The 27,994-nt window shown below is 38.3% G+C and overlaps 1 protein-coding gene across 1 annotated transcript in view; it reads left to right on the forward strand.

Moving 5' to 3' along the window:
• Positions 1 to 4,542: 4,542 nt before the first annotated feature.
• The window catches only part of kndc1 (kinase non-catalytic C-lobe domain containing 1), a 42,491-nt gene continuing 19,039 nt past the window's right edge, over positions 4,543 to 27,994 (forward strand). The window contains exons 1-15 of the mRNA XM_079248663.1: positions 4,543 to 4,666; positions 10,728 to 10,926; positions 13,466 to 13,524; positions 16,870 to 17,016; positions 19,628 to 19,745; positions 19,838 to 19,971; positions 22,694 to 23,287; positions 23,954 to 24,068; positions 24,250 to 24,321; positions 24,395 to 24,456; positions 24,552 to 24,710; positions 25,950 to 26,027; positions 26,188 to 26,275; positions 26,567 to 26,765; positions 27,300 to 27,991. Of these exons, the coding sequence (XP_079104789.1) occupies positions 4,562 to 4,666; positions 10,728 to 10,926; positions 13,466 to 13,524; positions 16,870 to 17,016; positions 19,628 to 19,745; positions 19,838 to 19,971; positions 22,694 to 23,287; positions 23,954 to 24,068; positions 24,250 to 24,321; positions 24,395 to 24,456; positions 24,552 to 24,710; positions 25,950 to 26,027; positions 26,188 to 26,275; positions 26,567 to 26,765; positions 27,300 to 27,991 (2,821 nt within the window). The 5' untranslated portion in view covers positions 4,543 to 4,561. The remainder of the gene's footprint in view (positions 4,667 to 10,727; positions 10,927 to 13,465; positions 13,525 to 16,869; positions 17,017 to 19,627; positions 19,746 to 19,837; positions 19,972 to 22,693; positions 23,288 to 23,953; positions 24,069 to 24,249; positions 24,322 to 24,394; positions 24,457 to 24,551; positions 24,711 to 25,949; positions 26,028 to 26,187; positions 26,276 to 26,566; positions 26,766 to 27,299; positions 27,992 to 27,994) is intronic.

A 27,994-nucleotide genomic window follows, 5' to 3' on the forward strand; every position in this document is an offset into this window, starting at 1 on the left:
TCAAAAGTTTAACAAGTAAACTGGTTCTGGAGTTGCAGAGAATAGAATGAAGAAATGATCATAAATCCCTGACAAAAAAGTTGCAAACTACCCTTTATGACCCCTTTTCTACAGGTTTGTAATTATGGAGCATGCTCAGTTTTCTGTTGCATGCTGGTGAAGTTTCTGTTGAATAAATTATATGTTTTCCAGATGTTTATATGAAGTCCAGCTGTCCCTATTTTGAGACTTATGAAATTTAAAGAAATTGCATAATTTCCTTTTCACAACAACAATATTTGTTCATGGAATTCAGCTATGGTTCATTTTTAGTCTTTTTTTTTTAAACCATCATATGGCAACTTAAGATCTCTGTGTCACACCGTTTTAACCTTTTAACATTTCCAGCTCACATGTAACAGGATTTAATACCCCTGAAGACACAATAACAAGCCAACATCCACAGCAGCAGTGGATCTTACATTGATGTTAATAGAAATATGTCACACATTTACAAAATCATGTTTACTGACCTTTTCTGTCAAACCACCATGAGCAACACAAGCTAATATTTTCCCCATTTTTGACTGATATGCATCAAAAAACAACAACTTGGCTGTCATTTAAACCTATATCGCTGAGGAAAACGCATATCTTTGTATTTATTCTTTATTCATGATGCCTCACAACGGACAGTTGCACTCAGTAAAATCACAGAACATGCAGTGGTGGGTTGAGAAAAACTTTTAATGAGGGTGTGATGGGAGGGTGGGCTGGTGGGGCAAAGACCTTTTTAAAACAGGTCTAAATTTTTAGAAATAATGACTTGTTTATTACAAATAAAGCAGCCAAGTGATGTAAAAAGCCCATTAAAATTTGAAAAACTAAATAGCTGATTATTTTATTTATTTATTTATTTTTTAACAGAAATTGTTTAGTTAGGATAATCCTGCACCTTGCAGCTTTATTCACTGCTGCACCAGCACTTATAGTTCATTGATAATAAGAAAAACCTTGTCTTGGTTTTCTCAGTGCTTGTCGCTGAACCCATTGTTTTTTAGGGAGGATAGGTTCCATAAAAACTAACTGGTAAAGGATTAACTCATCCTGTTTATAGCAGACAACATAAAATAAAAAAAGAAGCTACTTTATGTGAGTATTGCTGATATCCTTTCACCTGAATCGGCTAAAGGATTGTACTTGACTGCCTAGCTGCCTCCCTTGTCCCAGATCCTCAGTGATGACCTGGACATGATGATCTGCTGCTGCTGGAGCCTGAAAATGAGGATTCATGATGGTAAGCTGTGCTAAAACTGATTTTATACAATGTTACAGTTGTACTAAAAGGTTAAATCTATGTTTGCCATGAAATAAAGCATTTGCTGCATGTTTTACATTGCACTGCCTGTTTGACTGTAAAGAGTTTTTCTCATTAATACACTGATTAAAGTGATTAAGTATTAACTGTAAGAAAACTTCTTTCTTAAGATTAAATAATGACCTTTTTTAGATAGATAAAATAATTTAATACAACTTTGACATTTCCATTGAAATAAATATGGATGTAAGATTGAATAGGTTTTTCGTATCACAGTAAAACAATAACTGTGATGTTTATGCTTTTTTTTTTTTTTTTTTTTTTTGCTAATTAATCTGTGTTTTCTCTAAATGAAGCCTATTGTGGTGCCATCACTCAGACACCTGCTACTTTCAACTCAATGGTTCAGGTGTGCCGCTCACCTCCTTTCAATGAAATGAAAAAGTAACTCTCCTCGCTTCATTTTCTTCTCCTTCTCTGCTTTCATTCTTTGCCTTTTGGTAGCCTGATTTCTCTTCCTTGGGGACACATGGCTCTTCCCATTCCCCTGTTTCTGGCCGTCCCACGTCTCTACAGAACTCAACTGACTACAGGTGTGGGCTAAACTATGTTGAACTTTTTTTAAAGGTTTATCGAAGGCTGAGGGAGCATCCATGATTATTGTTAATATAATATTCATTCTTCAGGGGGAATTTTATTGTGACATTGATTAATTAAAAATTAGATTAAAAACAGGAATGTAAAAAAAACTCTCTTTTAATTCCAGTCTTTCTGAGAGACCCTCCCTGTAAATAAATAGTATCATCCCTACAGCCTTTTAGTCCAACACCCCAGTTTATCACAAAGAAAAGAGTGTTGATATAAAAACAGGTACATTATGTGCTGCATTCACTTGCACTTGAACATCTGAGGTTTACCAGGTAAAGGCCATTTTACACTGAATATTTGTCAGAATATGATTGTCTGTTCTTTGTGTTTCACCTGGAGGTCCAATCAGATCGCTGGACTACCCTCTGGTTCTGTCCCCGGGAACATAAAGTTATTTATTAATTTTTTACTTTTGAAACAGCATTTTTACTGAGTTTTAGGTCTTAATACATCTCTGATAAGAATGCCATTCTCGTCATATGAGTTTATCTCCTCCATTCTATGCTTATGTCCTGGCTGAACATGACCCAGCTGAGCCAACAAGAAGGCCTTTACACTCATCTGATCTACTTTAAACCATTTCAGACTTAAACTCCTCATTAATCAGACATACACAAGATAAAACATGTATTTAACAGGTTGCCATTTTCATTAAATATATGTTAAAGGTGCAATTGACATGAAATTTTCACCAGATGTCAGAAACAATCCACATATGCAAAGAAATCAAACATTTGAAAGTCCATAGATTATATGTCATAAAATAGAATAAAGAAGAACTGAATGCTCCCATTGAATTTTCTTTTATACTTTGTACAATAGCCCTTGTAAAAGCAGCTTTGGATGCCTCCGGTACAGGGCCGGATGAAAAGTACACAGGACCCTGGACCAGAGTGTTCCAGGGGCCCCCTTGCCCACCGCATTGTGAAAATTCTGAATGATACACTGTGAAATTACATTTCTAACATCTCTCAGCCAATGATACAAATAGCAGCACACTGGAGACTATGGTGTAACTATCTGGCATTTATATACATTTTGTTTTATGTTCAAAATGCTGGTGTTTTCCCTACCTGGGCCCCACGTGGGCCCCAGTGCCTGTGCCCATTGGATAATCCGGCCTTGCTCCTGTATGGTGAAACTAGTCTTGCTCAGGAGTGCTTTTGGCCCATTCCTCCACATGAACAGTCATCAAATCTTGAGATGACAAAAACCTCTTCTGTAAACAAAGATGTGTGTGTGCGCGTGTGTGTGTATATATATATATATATATATATATATATATATATATATATATATATATATATATATTCTATTAAATTCAGGAGATTGTCTGAGTCGGAGATGCCCAAGTTGTTCTCAAGATCTACTTTGACGCAACCTTTTTCCAACACACCTGAATCAAATAACTGAATTCCCTCCTCTGCATGTCATTCAGCTCTGCAGAGGCCTGGTAACTAGCAACTCATCTGATTCAGGTGTGTTAAACAAGGGTTGCATCTAAAAGTTGCTGTATGGTAGACCTCGAGGAATGAACTTGGACTGAAACAGCTGATATTTCTTTGGTCTGAGGGTCAGTGTTGCTTTCTAAATACCAATATATATATATATTTTTTTTTTTTTCAAGTTTGAATTTATTTCAAACTAAAAAAAAAAGATTTATTTCAAACTAAAAAAAAGAAAGTTTAAAGATTTCATGGTGTTCTTGGCTTTCCACATCTACTGCACCTTCATGTGTTCAATACTTTTACCCATAACTTAATTTATGGACATTTAAAGTTTCTTCGTGTGTGTGTGTGGACTGCATTTGGTATTATTGAATTCTTGTGAAAATGTCTTAAGAGCACCTTTAAAAATATATTCACTGAGGAAAAATGGGGAAGTTCTTTAAGTTGCTGTATAAGCCAGTACTGCAGTGGTTCTTCTTACCCAAATATTAAAAACAATATCAACTATTATCATTATGATGATATGGGGAAATAAAAGTGGCTTTTAACTTTATCCTGGTTTTGTACAGATGCATTTTAACAAGAAAAATACTTAACTTTATAGGAAGCTTGTAAAGATGCACACCTTAAATAAATAAATAAACGAATAATAAAGTCATGACCAATGAAACAGATAAACTGTGAGAGAATATTAATGACTTAACAGTTCAGATCACAGGAATAAGAGGAGATAAGGACTAAGTGACGAATATGAGTCACTCCAACTGTAGGCTACTGTGCGCGGGGGCGTGCAGCCAACTGTGGCATGCAGGCTGCAGCTCTCCACTCAGCTGGCTCCTGAACAAGCAGTGGGGGAAGATTCAACTGAGGTTCGTGATCGCGTTTAATATATCTCCTGCTACTGCGTTGGTGTTGCAGCCGTGGAAGCAGGACAAGGCTCCAACACCGGCCAGCGCCCCACAAACACCGGCAGCGCGCGGCAGCCTGTCGCCTCGGACGCATCGCTGTTTGCGGCTTCTCCTGTAAGCGTCCCGCAGTGACCGCAACGCACCTCCATGTGAAGCTTGATGTACCCTGAGAAGCTCGGGCATGCCATCTGTCTCGACTGGAAGGATTGCTGCCTGGACTGAAAACAGCGTTGCCGTATGAGGGAATCTAAGTTGCTGCAATGGAGACTTCCGGGAGTGATGCGGCGGTCACTTACTTGGGAAAAGCTGAGGAAAGAGATGGATACTACGAGCTGGAACATCTTCCTCCTCTACTGGAGGATGAGGTGAGATACATTTCTACTTTAATGGAATGTTATTCGCCTCCAAATAATGAGTTTAAAAAAAAAAAAAAAAAAAAAAAAAAAACTATAACAATCCATAAAACGAATGGGCACATTGCTCATTGTAACTGTGGTTAATGTTTTTGTTTCTTCTCCAACTGTCACATCGAGCTCAAATGTAATGAACAAACCACCGAATGGGACGCTTTTGGAAGTTTTCTCTACATTAAAGAAAGAATTAATTGATTGTCCTTTAAGTAATTTCAGGATTTGCCTCCCACGCAAAGTCAATATAATGTTTAGATTTCACACAACCTTATTATGAGAGAGGTACTTTATCTTAGTCATCTAATGACTGGTGTAAAACAAACAAAAGAACGATTATCTGAGAGAAATCCTGCCGTAAAGCAGAACTTTCTACCCGTCACTTACCTGTACAATGAGCTAATCAGACGATCACGTGGCAGCAGCTCCATTCATTAACACATGTAGACATGATCAAAGCAACTTGCTGAAGTTCAAACTGAGTGCCACAATGGGGCAGAAAGGAGATTTAATAGATTGAGTCTCAGATAAACTAATCTGAGTGTTTTACACTGCTAATCTACAGGGATGTCCACTCACAAGCTCTCACATTTAGGTGATTCACATTTATTTATAAAGGACAGTTAAATGACCATGGTTGACCGAAGAGACATGCGTAACATGACACACAGTTGTGAAAATTTAGGTAAACAGCGACTGGTCTGACAAAGAGACTATCCAGTGAGCAGCAGCTGTCTAGACTAATCAGGTTTTTTTGTTGTTGTTTTTTGTTTTTTAACCTGTCCTGTCCAGCATCTCAGCATACAGAACAGTCATCTGCGTGTCATATTTTTGCCAGACAGATTTGCTCTGTCAAGGGAGACCATCAGGTTTTGTTAATGCAGAGGTCTGAGGAGAAAGGGGCCTGGTTAAAGATAATAGAAAGGCAGCTAACTAAAATAACTACTGATTAAGGTATGCATACCAGATCTGATTGCAGCAGTAGACCACACAGGACCAATTGTCAGCTTAAAATGGGCATGATATTGTAGGATCATATTGTAGGATCAGCTGAAACAATGAAAGCATTGATCCATTCTGTTTTAAACGATGGTTCATGCTGCTGGCAGTATGATAGCAATTGAACCTTCACTTCGTACACAAAGTGAGTTAACTGTACTCCAGTGGCCTCCACAGTCAAATCTCACTCGAATAGAGCAGCTTTGGGATGTGGTGGAAAGGGGGAGATTCTCATCTTGGATGTGCAGTCAACAAATCTACAGCAACTGTGTGGTGCCTAATGCTAATATGGAGCAAAATCTCTGAGGAAATTTTCCGACATTTTGTTGAATCTATGCTATTAAGAGTTACGGCAATTCTAAAAGCAAAGGGGGTTTAACCTGATACAAGCAGTGTACCTAATAAGGTGGTCTGTGAGTGTGATGAATAAACTTTCATTTCATATCAGGGGCTGCACAGTGGCATAGTGGTTAGCACTGTTTCCTCACAGCAAGAAGGTCACTGGTTCAATCCTTGGTTGGGGCAAGGTTTGGTCAGTGGCCTTTCTGTGTGGAGTTTACATGTTCTCCCCATGGATGTGAGGGTTGTCTCCAGGTACTCCAGCTTCCTCCCGCCGTCTAAAGACATACATGTTAGGTTAATTGGTTACTCTAAAGTGCCCCTAGGAGTGAGGTGGTTGTTTGTCTCTGTGTGATCCTGTGAAGGAGTGGCAAGCTGTCCAGGGTGTACTGCCTTTCAGAACAGTCATCTGCGTGCCATATTTGTGAGTGAATTGGATTAAGCGGTTTAGAAAATGAATGAATGAATGAATTTATATCAGGGTTCAGTGTCTTGTCCTTGGACAATTAGGCAGGTAGTCATATGAAGCCTGGAATCGATCTTTCAACTTTCTAGTTGAATGATGACAGCTCTTCCTCTTACAACCACCTTGCCTACAGTTATTAGAAAAACTGGTAAATTTAATGAGTAGTGAGGTCACTTTGTTATAGACTTTTTTGTTCTTTTTTTAAACATCACCTCTGCTTACCATTAAAAAGATTGCAGGCTTAAAGTGCTTATGCATTGGCTTCACTTTTCAGATCTGGAGGCAGTATCTATATATGACAGCAGTTTGTGTTATTTCATCACAGCTGAAACAGGTAGCTAGGCTCAGCACTGTGTGGGTGAGGGTGAATCAGAGTAAGCTTGATGTTATTAAATGCTTGACCTGAAAAGCATGACTGAGAAATCTGGAAAGATTGGCCGAGAAAAGTGCGGAATCTTTGGATGGTAAGATGTTTATAAACCCTGCAGGGAAGGTGGAAGATTTTATTACAGGAGCTTTTACTCATTTCAGTTTGTAGCCAGTTTGTAGTGCAAATATTATTGACCAATCCCTTCTGAATGCATACATTCTGGGTGTAAGTTTTTATTAGCTTTTTTCATTTAGATTTTTTCATCTATATCAAAACAAAGACAATAGAACAGGCACTGAAGTTTATCTATTTAACAGTAGTCATAATATTTAATACAACTACAAATTGCCAACAGATAACAACCTAAAGATTTCCACATTATCACTAACCAAGCACGTGGTCAGGCTAATGCCGTATGTTATCAAAAGACTAATTCTTTTCAAAAAAGCTTTAAAAGGTGTATTGTTTGAGGGTATAACTATTAAGTTTTTACAAGGGCAAAATCCAGGCATTTCCTTTGCTGTACCCTGTCACATCCTAAATTCAGTGCAGAGAAGACAACAATGAGCCTCTGAAATGCATGGGAGTTGTTTCTAAAGTAGTGCAAAAGGGCAATTCTATAAAAGAATTCAGTCACTCTACTTTACAGTGTAAGTTACCCCGTTAAACTAGGAAATAGAACATTTTTATGCTTGGTAGTTTAGCAGAAATTACACTGAGGAATGTTTCCAATTTTTGGCAGGACTTCAGAGATGAACCTCAGCTCTGGACTACGCACTAGTTGACTTAATTAAGAGTTCTCTATCTAGCATATGTTGTACGATTACAGTTGGCTGGAGCCTATTCCAGGTAATTTAGGGGAAGGTTACTTTCCTGGACTTGCACTAAAAGTTCCTCTAGGCATTTGATAATTGTAGGGCAGACTTGGACTCAAATGTCTGGCCACCTGCAAACCCACGAGCAGTGTCCTCTGAATCCCAGAGTTCAAAGAAAAGCAGCACACCACAAGTCCGATCAGAACCTTGGAGCTCAATTTATATAGGGCAGCAAATTTAACTTGAGCGGAGTAAGGGAGAGTAGTGTTCCCTTGCAATGTTCCCGAGGGAAACCATCTATTTATGGGGCGGCTGCTGCTGCTGCTTGAAGTGGCTCTTCTCTGCCCTGTAATTGTGCGCTACACCACTTGATCAGATCAATATGTTTTGTTCACAATCTCCCACCACTTTGCTAAACCTACGAAACAGGTTAGATATTGTGCTAGCAATCGAAATAAATACAATGAGAGTCAAAAGACAGCAGAGTCCTTGAATGCATTAGCAATGTCTTGGAAGAAAGAAAAGCGTAAAATTCATAGTTTTAGCGCTGAATGTGGGGGTTGACAATAACCACTCAGTGATACTCCCCACACTTGCCCACTTCCACCCTTCTCTCTGAGTTAAAGCCAACTTCTGCGCTCACTTTCCAAGCAGACTGGATATCCCATAATAACCAGACCACAGCAATATGTTGGACACTGCTTGGAATCTCTGAGATCGCTGCGTCTGCCAAGATTAATTGGGCCATTTGGTTATAGTGGGTCGCAGAGGATGCGGTGTGTAATGTTGGCTTTGGAGTCCTGCAGTGGTGTACCTGCGTTTGAATACACTTTCTATGAATAAAAAATGCTTTGTTATTGCAGAAATGCTGGAAAATGCAGTAAAATTCCCTGCTTTGGTTAAAAATGCCCAATTTTTTTATATTGGCATTCTCAGAATGAGGACATTGTTCAGGTCAATATGGTATGCTATATAAAGGAGGTGCAAGGGTATCTTCTGATTCCTTGAAATGCTTATTTCATGTAATAAACCCTCTTTTGGCACTCATGTCCTTAATTCTAGTCAAAATTCACTCTTTAGTCAGAATAACAACAGTTGCCAATGTTGAGTTGAGTCTTAAGGGTTTTGAATAGAAATTTGTTTTGGAAATCAGTCGTTGCTTTGGTAATTAATCACAAGTGTTAGTGTGTCAACATGTCGGTTTTTATTTTAGTCAAAAGTCTAGTGTGTCTTTGAAGTGAAGCCCGCAATGGATACCAGGCAAAGAAGATGTGCTCTGAGATGGAAGCACATTGCATTAACTCATACAAACTTAACTATACTGCTTAGAAGCACACAGTGGCTGTGTTTGCATGTTGTTTAAAAAAAATGTTGTCTTGAGATAATGGGATCGATGATGTCGTATCCCAGCAGCTAATAGTCCAAAACAGGAACAACACAGACAGACAAACATTTCTTCAGGCTCATATTCTCTTCCAGGAGGGGAAAAAAAGTAAAAATGATAAAAGTAAATAAAGAAAAAAAAAAAAATCAATAAGTGTTACTGTGTTTTTTATGAAATCAGTTTAACTGGAAGCGGCACCAGTTTCCAGTTAAACTGCTGCAGGAATCAAGGAAGGTGATGGTGCTCATTCAGTATGTCGCTGAAGAAGCTCTTCAGGTCTGTGTGTTCAGGAAGAGGTTGCAGAAGAGTGGGATTGTTCTTCTTCATAGATGATATTTTATACATCATCCTTCTCTCTCACTTGCACTTGGACTCATCTGAACTGTGTCCAGGTGCATCCCAGTACAGAGCTGTACTGTGCTGGAATGAACCAGTACAGCCAAGTCAGCAACAGGCATGAGCGGAGCGCATCAGGAACATTGCCCTCTGAATTCAACCTGAGCCACTTGTGTGGGTTGTAGACTCCGTCTCATGCTACCACTAGAGTGAAAGCACCGCCAGCATTCAAAAGTGACCAAATATCAGCCAGAAAGCATCGGAACTGAGAAGTGGTCTGTGGTCACCACCTGCAGAACCACTCCTTTGTTGGGTGTGTCTTGCCAATTGCCTATAATTTAACCCTGTTGTCTATTCCATTTGCACAACGGCATGTGAAATTGATTGTCAATCAGTGTTTCTTCCTAAGTAGACAGTTCCATTTCACAGAAGTGTGGTTGACTTGGAGTTACATTGTGTTAAGTGTTCCCTTTATTATTATTTTTTTAGCAGTGTGTATATATATATATATATATATATATATATATATATATAACGTATATGTATAAATGTATGTGTGTATATATAGTGTGTGTGTGTATGTAGGCATTAAATCCTTGGATTTAATGGGAAAGGGTGTCTAAACATGTGTAAATATGTCATATAATTATAGTAGATGAATCCACTGTTGCACATTTATCAGAAATGCCACAAGAGTTTCACACTCAATGCAATTCACAGTTTAGTGGTTTTGTTTTGCCATCAGTTAAAAAAGCAAGTTTATGATATGTTCTGATATGTCTCATGTCTACGCAGCATTTGTGTATGAGCAGAGACTGAATTGGGTGGACCAAGTCTCTGACAATGCCAGTTTACCCATTAAATTTGATCTTTTGATTGGCACTAGTAAAAATGCCTCGTGTGTTTATAGGCTGATTTTATAGTTTGTTTATTTATGTGTGCTGCCTTTTCATGATTCTTTTGCAGGAAGATTTTGTATTTTAGCTGTCACACTGACTCTGCTATTCCGACATTATTTCTATGCTGGAATCAGCTCCTCTTCCATGTCATTATATCAACGTTTTCCAGAATACAGGGTGAAGGTTTTAACCAGCCTGTTAAATTTCATATTAAACAAATCTGTTTGGTAGGAGTTAACTGGCTAAAGTGTAATTATTATATTTAAGTAGACATGTAGAAATGAAAGAAAAAAAAAAAAGTTGTTCACTTTCTTTTTGGAGAAATCCTAAATCTGAGGCTTTTCATTTTTGGCGGAGATTCGAAAGCAACATTTTACCTCCACCTATTTGAACATGTGTTGACTTCCACAGGAGAATGTGTCCCTGGCAGACATCCTTTCTTTGCGGGACAGCTGTCTCTGTGAGGAGGAGGTGTGGGCGGTGTGTACCGAATGTGTTCTGGCCCTGCAGAGCATCAGACCCTCCCACCTCTTCCACACCCTGTGCATAACACCGGACACTCTGGCCTTCAACGCTCATGGGAATGTTTGCTTCATGGAGCAGCTCAGCGGTGAGTCAACAACCCAAATGTTTCCATTTACAGACTTGTGCAGCAGCTGTGTCACTTTTTGTATGGTTATATCATTATAATTTGCACAAAAGCACAGACTTTCAGTGAGGTTAATAACCATATGAAGGATTTTTATACTCATCTTGCAGCCAATACGTGGGCCTAGGAGCCTGCATACAGCTGAGTGTTGAAGCTGACACATACACAAAGAGTAGTAATATAGAAGTTAGTTTTATGTTTGAATTCAAACCAGAGATGGGAACTGCACTGCCGAGCTGTTGCTTAAGCTGTATGTTTGGCCTAGCGGAGTCATCTTTTCCTCTTCAGTAAGTTGTTGTCCCGATTTGTATCACATTCAGTGTGCAAATCCCTGCCCGAGGCTGTTCAGTGTCTCCCTCAATCTGTCAGACTTTCTCAAGGTCTGCAGGTCGGCCCTCGTCATCCTTCTCCCCGTGACACCAAATAAAAGACATCCTGTCAGGAGTGATTACACGTCAGCTCCCCTCTTCTTCTACCGCCTTGCTTTTCATTCCGTTCTCTCCAGCATTCACCACTTTCTCCACTTGCATCAGCAAACGCGGGACCTTGTTCAGCTCCCTGTTGCACAACATCAGAGGAATTGATAAGGATTGATTCGATAAGCAGAGTTGCCAGGGGGATCGTTGTTGTGGCAACAGTTTGGTTAGCCTATCAGCAGTCAACCTATGCTGCTTACACACACAATCACACACACCACATAGGATCTGGTGCATTTTTTTTTTCTTCTCCTCAGAGATCTTCAGTCAGAAAAGATACTCTGCAAGCTGAAAGTTATTGTCATGCTTTGTTTCATTCCAACAAAAGCAGAAGCTGCAGTCTTTTGTGTTATTTGCCAATGCAAAGCAGAGTCCATTTATAATTAATCATAACAATACTCTCTTTGCTTTCCTAGCCCCGTTTCCCATTGATTCCTTCTAATTGAGCTGTTTGTGTAGCAGCAATGCAATCTCGAGCCTGCGCAGATTTTAACAGGCAATCCCATGCGTGCTTGAACGCAAACAACGCTGCATCACGAGGTGACCTTGGTGGCTGCGATGATGGATTTCAGTAAGAACAGCAGTGGCCACAATGACACGTCAATACTGTTCATTTCAGCTGATTAATTACTGCTGATGAAGTGGTACTGGCTGTGCTCTGCTGGAGACACCATCAGCCCGTTTGGAGAGCATGTTGAGGCTGTGATGTTGCTCATCTCATTCTACCTGTTGTGCTAAAACGCTGTAGGCATACATGACTCACCAAGCTCTCACCATCACCCTAGAGGCAGCTGCCTCACTGACAATGACTGCCTTTTTGTGTCATGGTTTTTTTTTGTTTTTCATTTTTCCCTACTCACTCTGCTTATTTCCCAGTGTTCCAGTTTTTTTTTTTTTTTTTTTTTTTTTTTTTATATGCCGAAGAGCCATCATTTTCCTTCTTTATTTTTGTTTGAACTTTCCATGAGATGAAGAAATGGGTGAAACAAAATGACATAAGGAAAAGAAGAAGATGAGTGATGAAAATAAGATTGTCGATTAAAAGGGCTGAGGATGAGATAAACATGTGGAAAGGAAAGGTGTAAGCGACAACAAAACAAAGGACAAACAATGATTAAAAAAAATAAGGAAAGTAGGTAAGGGCAGGTAGATCAAGGAAAGGCAAAGAAGATATGTTAGCAGCAAGAAAAAGGAGGGCAGAAGAGCAAAGGAGCAGAAAATAGAGAAGAAGATGAAAACCTCCAGAGGGGAGTGAAGGGAGAAGGTCTGAAAGAAAGTGGGAATGATAAAAGGCAAGAAGAGGACATTAGGAGGGAAGGAAAAACAAAAGAAGGCAACATGGGGGTAGATAAAAATGAATAAAAAAAGAGATCATAAAGGGAAATGTAAAGAGAGAAGGAAAAGTGTGAGATGAAAAATGAGGGGAAAGAAGAGTATAAAATGAAACAAAGGGAGAAAGAAATTGAGGGTGGCTTCTCTGTTGCCAAGAGCCGGTCTCATAACCCCAGAAGACAAAACCAAGAACTCTCATGACCCACTTAACTCTCTTCTATTCCTTCTCTTCTCTCCTTTACCCCCCAGTTTCCTAACAGCTCATGGTTCTTCCCAGTGAACGGTGTGTCTGCAGTGATGTTTTCATGTATCCGTGTCCTGCTCGTTGCTTCTCTGAGCGATGACCTACTTCAGTGTGAGGAAGAGGAAGATGCTGTTCTCCCTTTTTTTTTTTTTTTGTGTTGTGTTTTCTTCACCTCCTGATCTGCAGATCGCTCCTGTCTTGCTCGTCAGGGATTATCTCTGACACATAAATTATGGAAATGAATGGCAGCAGCGGCATTAGCTTGTTGCTGCTGAGTACATATTTCTTCTGATTTAAATATCATCACTGCGAGTGTTCAGCAAGTAGGTTACTGTACACAACTGACATGTTTATATGCCAGCATCTCATTTATTCTAAAATGCACTGTTCCAGTTTGATGGCATGATGATTGTCAACAGTAAAGTCAGCTGATGTTTCTGACCTGCAGATGATCCAGAGGGTTCCTTTGTGCCTCCAGAGTTTGACAACACTGGCAGTACGTTTGAGGTGAGAGATGCTGAATCTTCTTACAGACACTGGGCACAACTGCATGTATTCATTTGTTCAATCCCCCTGTGAGTTTCTGAGCACACCACACAGTCAGGGGCACCTTGGTAGAGCAAAGTATTTGTTCTCTTTCTTCACTCTGGTCAGCAACTGTTGTCACTGGTTCAAGTCTGTCACTTCTTTCTGAAGTGAAATGGGGATGAGGTGAAACTCTGATATGTTTACATTACTAAACTGATTTTGTCTTCATCATTTTAACTTCTTTTTGTTCTGCCCAAATCAGACAAGTAACAATCCCAACTACTCCTAAACTTGATCTCAGTTTTAGTTTTAACTCCAAATATGGGAACACATAAGTATATAGCAGCACATTTCTGGCACCCGTTAAACCTGCTCCCCTCATTCCATATCAGTCCACCATTTTGTCATACGTTTACATTATTTTATAATAGAATAGGAAATGTTTTCAACCATCCAGCCATCCATCAGTTTGCCAGTCCATTTATTTTCTGTTGCTTATTCAAGGCTGAGTTGATGGGGTAATGGTATATGCGGTAGGGCTGCCTATAAGCAATATGACCTTAATAGCACGACTAACTGAACAGGTTAATTTGATTATGATTAAGAAACACCTATCATTTTACTTTTAGCCGTCATAGCTAACTACATTTTTTGTTGCATTATTTCCATAGTATAAAAGAGCAGTGAAATAAGTGAAAATAAAGTCACAAAGTTTCAATGTATACACTACCCTTCGAAGGTTGGACACTCTTTTCCATTGGATTTAATGGGAAAGTGTGACCAAGCTTTTTTACTGGTAGTGTATTGTCAACAAATTATTCTTTTTTTTCATTTATTTAACAGTAAATTTCCAAATATTTTTAAAAAAATGACATGAACAAGATTACATCGATCATTGGTTCTGAGTATCCATTTCAATTCATATTCTAAATATTGCCCCGCACTACTGTGTGAAGATCCTAAGACCGTCGTCTCCACATCTAACCCCTCCAGCTCTTCTGGAGTTAAATACATACATTCCCAAGCCAGCCAACAGATATAATCTCCACGGTAGGGTTCAAGCAGTACATGATCAGAACACCTGGTAGATGGCCAGAAGGCATCCTCAGTAGATGCCTCTACACCAGGGCTCTTGGACTAAGCTATAGCTGATTTTTTTTTCCTACTAATTTATTGATTAAATGAATTAAACTTAGGGAAAATTTTGCTCTACCAAACAATAAAGCATTTTGTGAAAAAGCAAGGGTGAGCCCAGCCAATTTTTTTGCTGCTTGTACTCTCATCACTTCTATATTACTACCAGTCGTATGCAGTCAGAGTAGGCAGGGTAGGCAGTACCAACCCAAAGCAGAAAGAAGTAATAATTCATTCTAATAATTAGTTATTTTTCACTTTATTTTATGATTACTATCCTTAATATAATAATTCAGATTATCGTTTCCTGTAGTACCTATAGATTTGAAACTGATGGCATTTTGTGCTTTTCATAGCACAATATAAAAAAAATAAATAAATACTCAACAGCACCTCCTCCTGTCCAGACAGAGAAGCTGCACGACCCACCCTTGCACTTTACAGTCAAGGCCGTAGGAACAGTCCTGCACTGCCTTTTCCTCTCATGTCATCACAGTGGTGTGTTTGCGCATATACACTCTGTTCCCCCATATAAAATCATATACATAAAAAGACAGATCGCTATGCTGCTCTTTTACGTTACTGCATCATGCAGTAACGTAAAAGGATTCGTGAATTGACACTTTGCTCTTAAACCTGGTTGATGTTCTCACCAGAGGGATGAGCCTGCTATAGAGGGTTAAACATTTTTTACGTTTTTTTTTTTTTTTTTTTTTTAAGGCAAAACGTCAACATATGCTATTGGTTGTCAAGACATACGAAGTTAAATAATCTGGGGACTGCGACTGAATCACCAAGCTAGCTTTGCAAGTTTTTTAAATGGTGTAATACAATCTTAATTGTGTTAGATGAAGCAGGCATTTACCTACCTGTACATAAATGATCATTTGTGTATGGTGCAGTTTGCAACTACCTGACCCTAGAGCTCACGACACGTGCCTGACTACTACCTACAACTCATGATCGTGGTTTCTGTTTGTAATGTCAGGAATCAGTTGGAAGCGTGTGCAGAAATCAGTCCTACGATGTCATCTAACATCTTCATATGTCACATGGATCTCTTTTAGAAATGCCCTTATCGTAAGAATTCGCAAATTCATGTGGTTAGTCCACCCACCCACACATCCACACACTTTCTTACATGTATCTGAGATAAGGTCATGGAGACAACAGGTTCAGGAGGAAAATCCAGACATCCCTCTCCTAAATAACACCCTCTAGATACACCTGGGGATTCTGCTGCATTCCCAGACTAGAAGGGATATGCAATCCCTCCAGGGTGTTCTAATTCTTCCCCTGAGTGGGTTTCCAGCTGGCTGTGCTCAAAAAGCCTGCAATGGGAGGTAACTAGGGAGCATCCTAATCAGATGTCCAAACCACCCCAGCTGCCTCCTTATGAAGCACAGAAACAGCAACGTTATATCGATGCTCCCCACTGATGCTCAAGCATTTTAGCCTCTTCTTTAAGCTGAGCACCGCCACCATTTAACAGAAGCTCCTGAAATGAGGTAACATCTTTTGATTTGATTTGATTTTTTTAATTTTATTTAGTCATCATCTTATTATAACAATGTAAATAAATCAATATATCTCATAATGTTTCCCAGATAGGATAAAATCTATAACCCATCCTGGAAACATGGTGGTGGTAGTATCATGGTTAAAGGCCTGTTTCCTGAAATAAATAATTAATTTTGCAGCATAATAGTTGATTTTCTAATACAATTTGTCTATTATTTCATACAAGCAGTTTATTATACCTATTGCTTTACCATAAAATAATTTGCTCAGAACCACAATAATTCTGCTGTATCACATGGTAATAAAACACACCTACTTACTTACTGAACAGATCACATTAACAACAAGGAACTTACCGGAATATTCCCTTTTCGAGATATTTCTAACACCAACACATACACACACATCAGAAGTAGACTTTTTGGATGAGCGACAAGTCCTTTAGTTAACTATTATTTGTCTGTTATGGTGACCTTCCTCACTCGTGTCAAATCTCTGAAAGTCCTTGTAAAAATATGCTTGATACATACCAGTGGTGTTTGGAAGAGTCTGTATTTTTAGTCTGTCTTAATTCATTTACAGATATGCAGCAGGTTTTGTGCCAAATGTAAATTACCTCTCGTTTCATGATAATGATAGTGCTTTCTGCCTCTCTACCCCCGGCTGCAGGGCCATATTTACTCTTTGGGCTCTACGATTTCTGCTGCATTGAGCTTTGTCATCGAGCCAGAGCTTGAGGCAGACCTGGGAGAAGAAATCCAGAAGATGCTGGAGCAGATGCAGGAGGAGAAGCCTGAAGACAGACCTCTCCTGCAGGTCCTAAACACTCACTATTTATAGAAGACTGTCTGGTATTCGTATTATCTGATAGGTATTGCATAATCAGAGATCTCACATCAGTAATTAAATGATAATAAGCATGAGAGTTTATTTTTAGTAGACTCAATACAATTTAGATTTTGGGGGCAGCACACATTTTTGTCATTTAGATTGCTAATAAAAGGTGAACATAAATGATAAATACATAAATAAATGATGAGTTGTTTACTATCCAAAATATAAATGTTAAATTCCCCAAAAAATGTCTTGCAGATTTTAAGTGAAGCAGCAATTTGACATCAGTGTCATCATTAAATAATTCATCATACAGTCATAGAGTCATAGATGAGGAGAAAAAAATGCTTTTGCAATAATTCTGACTATGTACATTTTCTTATAACTGTTAGGTGAACATGCAGTACTTTAGTACAGCATGTTCTTACATGTTCATGTACTTTAGTACTTTAGTTAGTCAGAGTTCTTTAGCAACATCAAGTGGAAATGTTGTGTAAGTGCAAATCAAAGTGTATGTGGTGTGAACATTATTCAGTCCAACACTTTTATTATAAGTTTGTGACAACAATCTAAAAGAGGTAAAAGAGAACTAAGCTAAGTGAAAAATATTTTAGTGAAATAACATTGTACAATACTATATTTATTTATTTATATTTTTTAAGCGCGCTTAAGGAGTTGTGGGTCAGCTGCCCCAGTTATCACTAGGTGGCAGGCAGGATACACTCATTACTAAACTTTACATAAAGATTGTTTTTTATAAAAATTGTAATCATTGAAAGTCACTGAGATGACCGATTGCATGATAAAATGTCACTTAAATTAAGGTAGAATTTTTACCCAGTCGATGGAATCCCACTAAAAACAATGTGATGGTTTGCAAATCTCATGAGACAATAAAATAAATGAAATATTCAATAAATATTTATCATATTAGGTAAAAATTTAGCACTATATATTAAAAACTAAGTTTTTAATAACAGTCTTTGAGCACCTGGAAAGTGAGGAGACTGGCTGCTGGACTTGTAGGTGAACAATGTTGTCTTGTTGTTGTGATCCCCAACCCAATCCTAAAGGCCCACTATCCTGCAGGTGTTAGACCTTTCCCTGCTGCAAAAGACCTGATTCAAATTAATTTAATCTTTGATAAACTCTGCACAAGTCTTCTATTATTCTATTCTATTCTATTATTTTGTGTTAGGTGTCTGTCTTGCAGCAATGAAGTATCAGAAATCAGCAGGACAGAGGGTCTTGAAGACCATAGATGAGGATCAATGTGAAAATTGATTCTAGTTGTTTGACTTTATTGTGCTTACTTTCTCTGTTGTATTTTGCATTGAAAATGTGTTCACCAGATGTCATTGATGAAGGATTTGGACTGTAGACAGGTCAGCCCACCACCTGGATGTGGTTCAATAATATGAAGCCATAATAAAGCATGTGATTTAACATTGTCTTGATGAAATATTCAAGGTCTTTCTGAAATGCATGCCATCTAGTTGGAAGCATATAGTGCTGCTGTTTACACCTTTCCCAGCATCTAGCAGAGACCAGTCCATAGCCACTTTACCTATGTAGACCAGCAGAGTTGTCACAGATCATTTTGAATGAGCCTAGAGAAGGCAGTGATCTTTCTGGATCTTACTCTCACTTGGTCTCTTGTTGGCAAGATCAAGCTTTTATGACTAGTGTCATGATCTGTGTTCACAGTTTGATTTCTACAAGTGTTCCTGTCAGAGCAGTGATTACCATGACAGAATCATCTTTATTTTCAATTCAGTGATGCCTGAAGATCATTTAATAGCAACTTTCACTACTTTGTGGGCTGTGTCTCTTGCCCACTCAGATGTCCAGTATGATTATTTCATGTAGAAGATGCAATATTTAATGTTTTTGCTACTTTGTTAGTGGACATTATTCTAAATTTGTGTTGCAATTTCATGATGCAGGGTTGTTTTCTTTTTATTTACTTTATCTATTTTGTTTTGTTGTGTTTTTGTTTTGTTTTTTTCAGATTGCTGAATTGGTGCACATCTTAACTTCTGATCTGCATCTCAAAAAACACTTATTTTAAACCCAGTAATGCTGCATGAACCTCTAGCTAACGTTTCCACTCTTGTATTGCTGAAAAAAAAATAAATGTCAAGAAAAATGTCTAAAAATAAGCCAATTCAAAACCACATTTTTAAATGCAAAATAATGAAGTTCACCAAACGCAGGCATGAGAAAAAGTTTACAATCCTCCAGACATGTTCAATGAAATGGTTTACTTTATCATCACTTTACAAATACATACTTAAATCAATACATAAAAGCATATCAAGAATGCAAAAATAAGATATTTTATCTTTTTTTTGCCCTCTTATTAATTTCATGACCTTCCATTTTTGCATTTTAGGTGTACAATGATGGAATTACATTTTGTAATGTCTTCTAAGCATATAAAAGCTAAATTATGTATTCATTGTTAATAGTGGCAGAAAACTGTTCAGCCTGCTGAAACTGCTTTTCTTTATCTTAACATGTATCTTTAATACATTAAGAAGCGCGTGTGTTGTCTGAATATTGCAAACCTTTTGGTTTAATACTTGTATAGGACATCCTGTCTCTGGCTGAGGATCGACTGTCTCATACCTCCTCTGCAGCTGTGTGCCGGAAACTGTCTTCTGTTGGACGACGTGTGCTTTCCATTGAATCAGTTTCAAACTTTCAAGGTTATTTTATTTATCGTGTGTGTTAAGCAGCTGACTGTTTGGTCTTCACAGCGATTTCCTTGCCTTTAATTGCTGTCTTTGTACATCCACAGATGGACCGGAAGGCTCCTGGGAGGCAAGATGGCAGCATTCCAAACCTAGATGTATTTTAAAAAGACTGAGCTCGGATGAGAAGAGCAAAGATCTCTCTGACAGCTCTGTGACAAATAGTTTGTCAAGGCAGCAGGTATTTTGCTTTAGATGTAGCTAAATACTTTTTAAAAATGGGTTTTGTTATTAGAAAACTCACTTTTTAACAAAAATCTTTAAAAAGGCAACAGAAATTGTGAAGTTTTCTTTGTTTTCGGGACCTGAACACGCTTGGTGTAGACTACAAATATAGACCACTACATCTGACTTTAAAATTAAGGGATATTTGACTGTGAGACTTTGAAGACGGTTAAAATACTTAACCTGAAAATCAGTGAAAAAAATGTAGTAGTCCCCCTTTCACTAGCACTTTCTTTGCTTCTCTGTTTGACAGGTTCATATATTAAGCTAAGTGCTAGCTAGCTAATAAAAGCTAGCAAATTGCTAGTGCAGTCTGCACAAAGATTCACCTTTGTGGGTATTTTGTGTGTCTGTGTGTGTGTGTGTTTGTGTGTGTGTGTGTGTATCTGTGTCTGTGTGTATGTGTTTGTGTGTGTGTGTGTGTGTATCTGTGTCTGTGTGTATGTAATTAATGGGTTAAAAAACCCAAAAGCCCTCTTCGTGATGTTATTATGAAGACGTCTGAAATGGCTGTGTGAAATTCCGTCATCCAACTTTTTTCCAAAACAGTTTGGTTAATGTGTCAAAGCTGAGCACTGAATTGCTAATAATTTTCTTGCTAATAATTTTCTTTAAAAAAAAAAAAAAAAGAGAGCATGACTTTAAAAAGCTGATTTCAATTGCTGTTTATTTATTTGTATGGAGAGACATAAACAAGTTGAATGAAAATGCAAAAAGTAAAAAAATCTGCTTGAAGTCAATTTGGCAGGTTTCAATGTAATCTTACCTTTGAAGGAATAGAAACAACTTTAAAAAGTTCTAACATTGACAAAAATTAAAATAATGTGACCTATCAGTAGTTTACAGTTTGAAATGGCTGATAACATCCTCCCACACATAAAATGAAATCCCAGTTATTATCAAAATGACAATACATCGCGGTAAAGAGTATTTTCATTACTAACTTGCCAGTTTATATTGATATTAGGTTTGTACCAGGTAAATGCAGGCAAAGTTTCACCAGTACAAATACTTTTTTACTAAAAGAAGCTGCTGTTGTACTTTCATGTTGGGCAAAGTAGTGTGCCGTAAATCGTTTAGTGAACACAAACTCAATGTGCTAAATATAACGAACATGACAAGCCTAACATAGATATGAAGCAAAGTTTTCTTGGAACTGAAAGCAATTTTAAACTAATGAATAGGGAATTCTGAATAAAATACTATTTTAAAACTTTAAATCTTCTTTTTAATCTTTGTTCAGAAATAAATAAATTTCTTGCATTCATTATGATTTTGTTTTATTTAATCACTTTTGTGTCCAAGCAAGTATTCATTGAAGTATGAAGTAGTTTTAACTGTGAATTTAACTTTGATTTCATAAGATGACCAAATATATCTGATATGGGAAATATTGTTTCAGTAAGAAAACATGGGCAAAAAAGATATATACAACCTTTGAACATGGAAACTATCCCATCTGTGAGGTTGAGAGTGAATACTTGTGGGTAATCATGTTTGTGCAGTTCGTCCCATCTACATGTGTGTAATTATTTCATATGATCAAATTGCATAATTTTTGTGTGTTGATTTGGAAACACATTTAGAGCTGGGCTATACTTGCTGTGTATGCAAGTATCAGTGTTCCGCTACGCCTGTGTAAATACAATACTTACCACAAACAACGGAACCATGATGCAGCCAAAACGTTGGATACCGGACATTGCTACTAGTATCCAGCGTTAAGAGTAACTAGTTAATTTGCTGGTCATATTGTATTTTCAGTAAAAAAAAAAGTTTAAAAAAAAATTTACCAATCTGTTTCTGTTAAGGCACAAGAGTTTGTCACTTTACAACGTAGAGAGAAAATGATAACGATGTTGGTAGTTATAGAGAAGGTCTGAGGGGTCCACTTCATAACAATCTACCATTGCGTTTACCTCTGATCTCGTGTTCATGCTCTTGTACGCATGAGCACCTCAGCATTCAAGTCAATGTTGCAACTTGCGCACGCGTGCACTCGTTGAAGGCATGGCAGCCAATGTATGTGGACATGTTGCTGAAAGCAAGTATGTCCCAGCCTTTACATGTACCCGCAGTTACTCACAGACATTTGCATTCCACATGCATTACACATTTGTAAATGTTTTTAAGTCTATAGAGATATGTTTTGCAGGCTTGAAATATGTAAAAAAAAAAAAAAAAAAAATAGAACTGTTTAATTTAGAAATAATCTACAGAATCTCTGAATTGTATGTCAGCTTTCAACACAAGCTGTTCCATACTGTACTTTATGACGATGTCAGTTTGAATCACATGAAGTGAACTCCTACTATCAGGCAAGAATTTACTCTTACGCAAGTTTTTCTCATCTAAAGCATTTCTTTTTAACCATTCTACAAAACGACCGGCTCATCTCCAGTAAAGCCCTTCTTATTATAAGTGATTTCTGTTGCTGCTAGCTCAATGAAGTTGTCTTCTTTGTGGAGATACCTTTCTGCTCTTAGCCATTTCCATGTGGGTTTTTACATACACAGACCCATATCTCTTGGTATTACTCAGAAGCCTGTACTTAACCTTTTAAGAAAGTAAGGCAGTAAGAAGGTTTTCTTTCCCCCAATGGGATCAATGGGATTCAGAATGTGAAGTTGTTTTACTGTTTATCAGAACAGCTTTAATAAATTATAATGTGCCCACAGGTGTGTGGGGGCTGGGATTCCTCTCTCTGGGCCGAGGACATGGATAGCAGTGAGGGAGACAGTATGATCTTGACCGATGAGATGGACTGCCGGTCCCACAACAGCTCCCCAGTGAGAAGGCGAGCCCAGCAGAGGCTGAACAGAGTGAGAGGTGCCCTTAATCGCTCCTGCTCTGTTCCCGACTCCAACAACCCTCCGTGTCTGTCCACCCCACCTCATGGAGACATTAGCATACCTGTATCTGACCTCACTGAGATAGGAGCTGATGAACACACGAGCTCCTCGTCTATGTGGAATAATAGACTTCAAAGGCTCAACCGAGGAAAGTCCTGTGAGGCTTATCCACACTGTAGTGCCAACGTGAGCAAGGACGAATCTTTAGGAAACGAGGCTTTAGAAACTTGCACCTTAACTAATTTACAAGACCGCTGTGAAAGTAACTGTAACGTCAGCATCCAAGACCTAGAATCCTCCTGCACTTCTTGCCAAGAGCTGGAAATGGAGCACGATACTTCAGAGAACCACAGCCTCTACATCCCCAATAACTACATGACCAAAAGCATGTTGTGCCTGAATGAAGAATCTCAAGATGAGGTAATCAGTTCAAGCCTTTTCTCAGCTTAGCCTCACTGATTACTGGTTTTCATATGGGTATACAGCATGAGGGTATTTAGGTCAGGGGACTGTGATGGGCGTAACGATGGATCAGATTGCATGTAATCCTTCGTGGATTTTGACATGTTTATTAACATTACCTTATTGTTGAAGCCACCCTCTTGTCATCCCTTTTTTACTAACTTTTATTGAAGCAAATAGTCTGAGATTTGCTTCCAGAATTTGTTGGTACTTAGTTGAATTTTTCATTTCTTTGTCAATTTCTTTGTGATCTCCGTTTGCATTGTGCATGCGGAAATTCTCTTATTTTCACTATTAAACAGCCCTGAGTTCTAATGTTTTACTGTCTCGCTAAGTTCAACTCACTGAATTTAACTGAAAAGACTTTTCCGTTTGATTTTCAAGCTTAAAACCTTTTATCTGTACATCATTTTTCAAGATGGCTCAAATGTGCATTTGTCCCACAAATATCCCAATCATCATTTATTCTTTTATACAACAGAGTTCTTTGTATTTAATTTTAGATAGAACAAGACATGATCTTTGTTCGGATTTATCCTTGAGTTAATTAGTGATTAAACAAGAGTAGTGAACAGCAAGTCATTCCTTTTTAAAATATTTTTTTCTTTTTTTGTCTCTATCCAGTGGATCTCTCTCAGAGAGTTATTGTCTCGTTGTGGACGGAGGCTGACTGTCAATGAGCTGTGGGCTTTATGTTACACCTGCCTGTCATCACTGCAATCCTACATTGACTTTCCAGGTGATAATGCTAATGTTTTTATTTCCTCAAAACCAAAGTAAACTCTCTCGTTTTAATGTATACATAATGCCCAGATCTTACAGTAATGGGGTTTGGTAGAAGAAAACTCCAAAGAAAACCAAAGCGTGACGTTTCATGTGTTCTTGCTAACCCTTGTGATCACTTTGTGTCACTCTGCCAGCTTACTTATGCCTGGACACGATGTATGTGAGCTGTGAGGGAGACGTGCTATTTTTGAAACCTAAAAACATAGGTAAGAACGCACGAAGCAGACAGTATTTCTAGAAGTTTTAAATGGAATAACTGACTTTGTGTGTTCTCCAAAGGATCCCAAGATGATTTTTATCTTGCACCTGAATATCAAGAACATGGTATAGTCACTGAGAAGGTCTGTCCAAACTGCTTTCTTCTTTTTTAGAAAAAAAAAAAATCAAATTTTCTTCAGCTATGTTTTCTCTTCTGTTGTCTTCTGTCTTTGCTCAGGTCTGTGTTTACGGGGTTGCTGCTATTCTCTGGGCCACAGCCAAGTTCAGTTTATCACCTGATCAAAAGCTGGCAATGCCTCGTAAACTGAAGAGACTGCTCCTAGAGATGGCTAAGAGGACGCCCATGGAGAGACCTACCATCATTATGGCTAAAAAAGTATTATTTGGCATTCATATTTTCCCATTGAATGGGTGCCAGACGGTAATCCTTGTTACTGTGTCTTCCTGACGCTGGTAGATAAGGAAAGCCGTGCATTATACTAACCTGTTGGTTACTTGATTTTTCTTGCATGACGAGTCACAAAGCCATTCCAGGTTCTTCCTGAATTGGCCTGAAATTTACCATCACAGGGTTTTAAACATCCGTGCACTTTTCTGTTTCCAGTCTTCTTTTCTGATTCACTAATTGAATTTTCCTATTCAAGGATATATTACTTTAAAGCCAGTCATTGTGCAAAATGAATTACATTAGGAAGCACTTTGGCAGTTTTACATGGATTCAAATTTGTGGTTTTTCAATTCATGGTTTCTTTACTAAACAGACACTGAGCTGCTTTTATGCAAACGATATAAAGAACAAACAGAGATCAGTGAGGCTGTACAGATCTGTCATCACTTTAGATTTTCCACTTTTTATAGTTACATTATGCATGCCTCCAAATAGTCTGTGGTTTTGCAGCTGTGCCACAACTTGACATCATTTTTAAAAGGCATGAAGTTAAGTTTCACTTTTTTAATTATATGGACAAAGTTTGTTTTTTAAAAGTTTTACAATTTCCTGTCTGTGGTATTTATGCTCGGTTGGTCTTCCAGAAAATGTCCAGTTCTGTGAAATGTTTAGGCCATGAAAGATATGCTGTTCTTTTGAGGTATAACATGGGGGTGTCAGGGGACTGTGATGGGCGTAACAATGGATCAGATTGCGCGTAATCCTTTGTGGATTTTGACATGTTTTGTTTGACATGTTATTAACATTACCTTATTGTTGAAGCCACCCTCTTGTCATCCATTTTTACTAGCTTTTAATAAAGCAAATAGTCTGTGATTGGCTTCCAGAATTTGTTGGTACTTATTTGAATATATCATTTCTTTATCCTTGAAATGTTATGCCACTGACTGTGACACATTCCCCAAGCATGATCCAACTAATTTCGTGTTCAGTGATTGGATTCTACATCTTTTTATTTTCTAAATACAAACTGGGCTTAGTGCAGACTGCCACATAGCAGTCTGGATAATGTCTATTGTACAAATAAACCTGTATGACCAGTTGGCCAAAGTACCGTTATGCTGTTAACAAAACATTTTCCTCATCATCATTTACTATTGTAATCACATAGAAGTTAATTTTCCACATACTTCTTAACCGACATATTTTCATGTGTATCTGTTTCAGAGTTGCCGTGACAACTTATCACGCCAGGGGACGAATGCGGAGGCCGTCTGGAACAACCTCATCAGCAGAGTTCATCCGGTAAATTTTCCACCACAGATGCATCTGTTCATTTGTGGAGTATTATTAGCATCTGTTCTAGACTCTGCATGATATTATTAATCATTTCTCTGTTTTGTATAATTGAGGAAAATGATAGTCTTTGTTGTCATGAACTGGACGTGTTTTTTTTTTTTTCCAGCCTGCCTCAAAATCCAGTGACGCAGATGATGATTTAAGTGGAACTGAAACTCAACAGTGTTCATGTGAAGAGCCTCTGCAAACCAGTGGTAGGCCAGCCTTACTCAACTTGATGACCCTCATGCAATAAATTGTATTTACAGAGTTATAATATTTTCTGCACTAAATGTACCAAATACAAGGGGGACACTGAGAAAAAAAAAAGCTACAGATTGTTTCTATTTAACTTTTATAGCTCACGGAGACTCAGTAACTACTTCTTATACCATTCATTTCATTTCTGTTGCAGCAAATCTCCCAAATATTACACATTTATCAGTGTGAATTGCATGAGACAATATCACTGATATTGTGTCTGGCATTGTTGTAACTATGTGTAGGCTTTGTGCCCTTGGCCACTGAGAGCCGATTGGCTCCTGTGCCTGGCCCTGTTCCCCACAGCTATCCTTTCACAAAGAAACTTCAGCTCCCAGAGGCCTTCACTTCCACTGCCACACACTTCACCCCCATCATCCTGACCAATGAAGAGAAGACTGGTATAGAGGAGGAGAGCCGGCACCCAGAAAGTGCCATTGAAAGGTATACTTTCACTATAGCCATTCAATGCTAAAAGACGGTTAAACAAAGTCATTGTATAGTACTTAAAGGGATAGGGAGACGGCCTAGACTCTAGAGTTAAACTGGCCTTGCTCAAAACCGAAGGAAACGGTTCAAAGTCTGGTATCATTGTGTCATAATGAATAGGTTATATAAGAGGTTATATATGGATGTTGCTTAGAGGGCCATTGTCAGAAATATTTATACATTTTCTTATAGCCTTATAAAAAAGTCTTTGATGCAATAGGCATCACATGATCGAACAAGATGAAGATCAGATTTAATTGATGGTTTTGGTCAGCTGTTTCTTGCTTCTCGTATAACAAAAAAAACAAAAAAAAAACATCTACAAGTTCTCTGAATGTATTAAGTTCTCTGAAAAATGTATTAATGAGGATCTCTGTCCTCTGTTGTAAAGCAAAATGCCAAAAGATCTCTAAAAAAAAAGAGCAGGATATAAATCCAAGGAAAAGGAAAAGTAATATTTAAAGCTCTAAGGGTGTGTTTGCTTTACAGGTACACAGATGGATTGACAAAAAGAAGTCGTCATATCATGGAAAAGCGCCTCGATTTCCCTTTAGCCTCTGAAAACGCATGTCCAGATCAACCTAGTCTGCAAAGAGAAGATTTGACTCTGCGTCAGACTATTACCACCTCTACATCTTCTAGCAACAAAATGCTGGTGGACTACCCTTCAACCCTTTCTGATATCTCTCTGTCTGAAGTCTCTCGTCCTCCGCCATTATTTGCTAGTCTTAATGGTTTTGGTGTTTTCAACAATTACCTTTTTCGTCAGGATCCCACAACTGGACATCTTTCTTTAGTGCCTGTGCAGGTCAGGGCACCCGAGTCTCTCCTTGGGTTGAATATAAATCTTTCTTTGGTCCCACAGCCTTTGCAGGAACTGATAGCAGTGCCCAAAAGCAATGATGGTCTCCTAATGGACTGCACAGATGTGCCTGTGACGCCTGGAGCCCAGGAATATGACTTGCCATCATCTAATTTAAGTAGTGACTCAATCATTTCTGACAGCCTACTGGACCAAACTGTGGACAAAGTGTCCAGCGGACAAATGAATACAAAACCCCAAGGTGAGAAGTCTGTCTCCCCGGAAGTCCACCCTGCCCTACAGGAGGTAATAAACCTGCTCAAAGGAGAGTTTTCACTTAGTGGATATTTAGACAATGGGCATGAAGACATCACCATGGGTA

This window comes from Telmatherina bonti (genome assembly GCF_933228915.1).
Source record: "Telmatherina bonti genome assembly, chromosome: 11".
In the NCBI taxonomy this organism is placed as follows: domain Eukaryota; kingdom Metazoa; phylum Chordata; class Actinopteri; order Atheriniformes; family Telmatherinidae; genus Telmatherina; species Telmatherina bonti.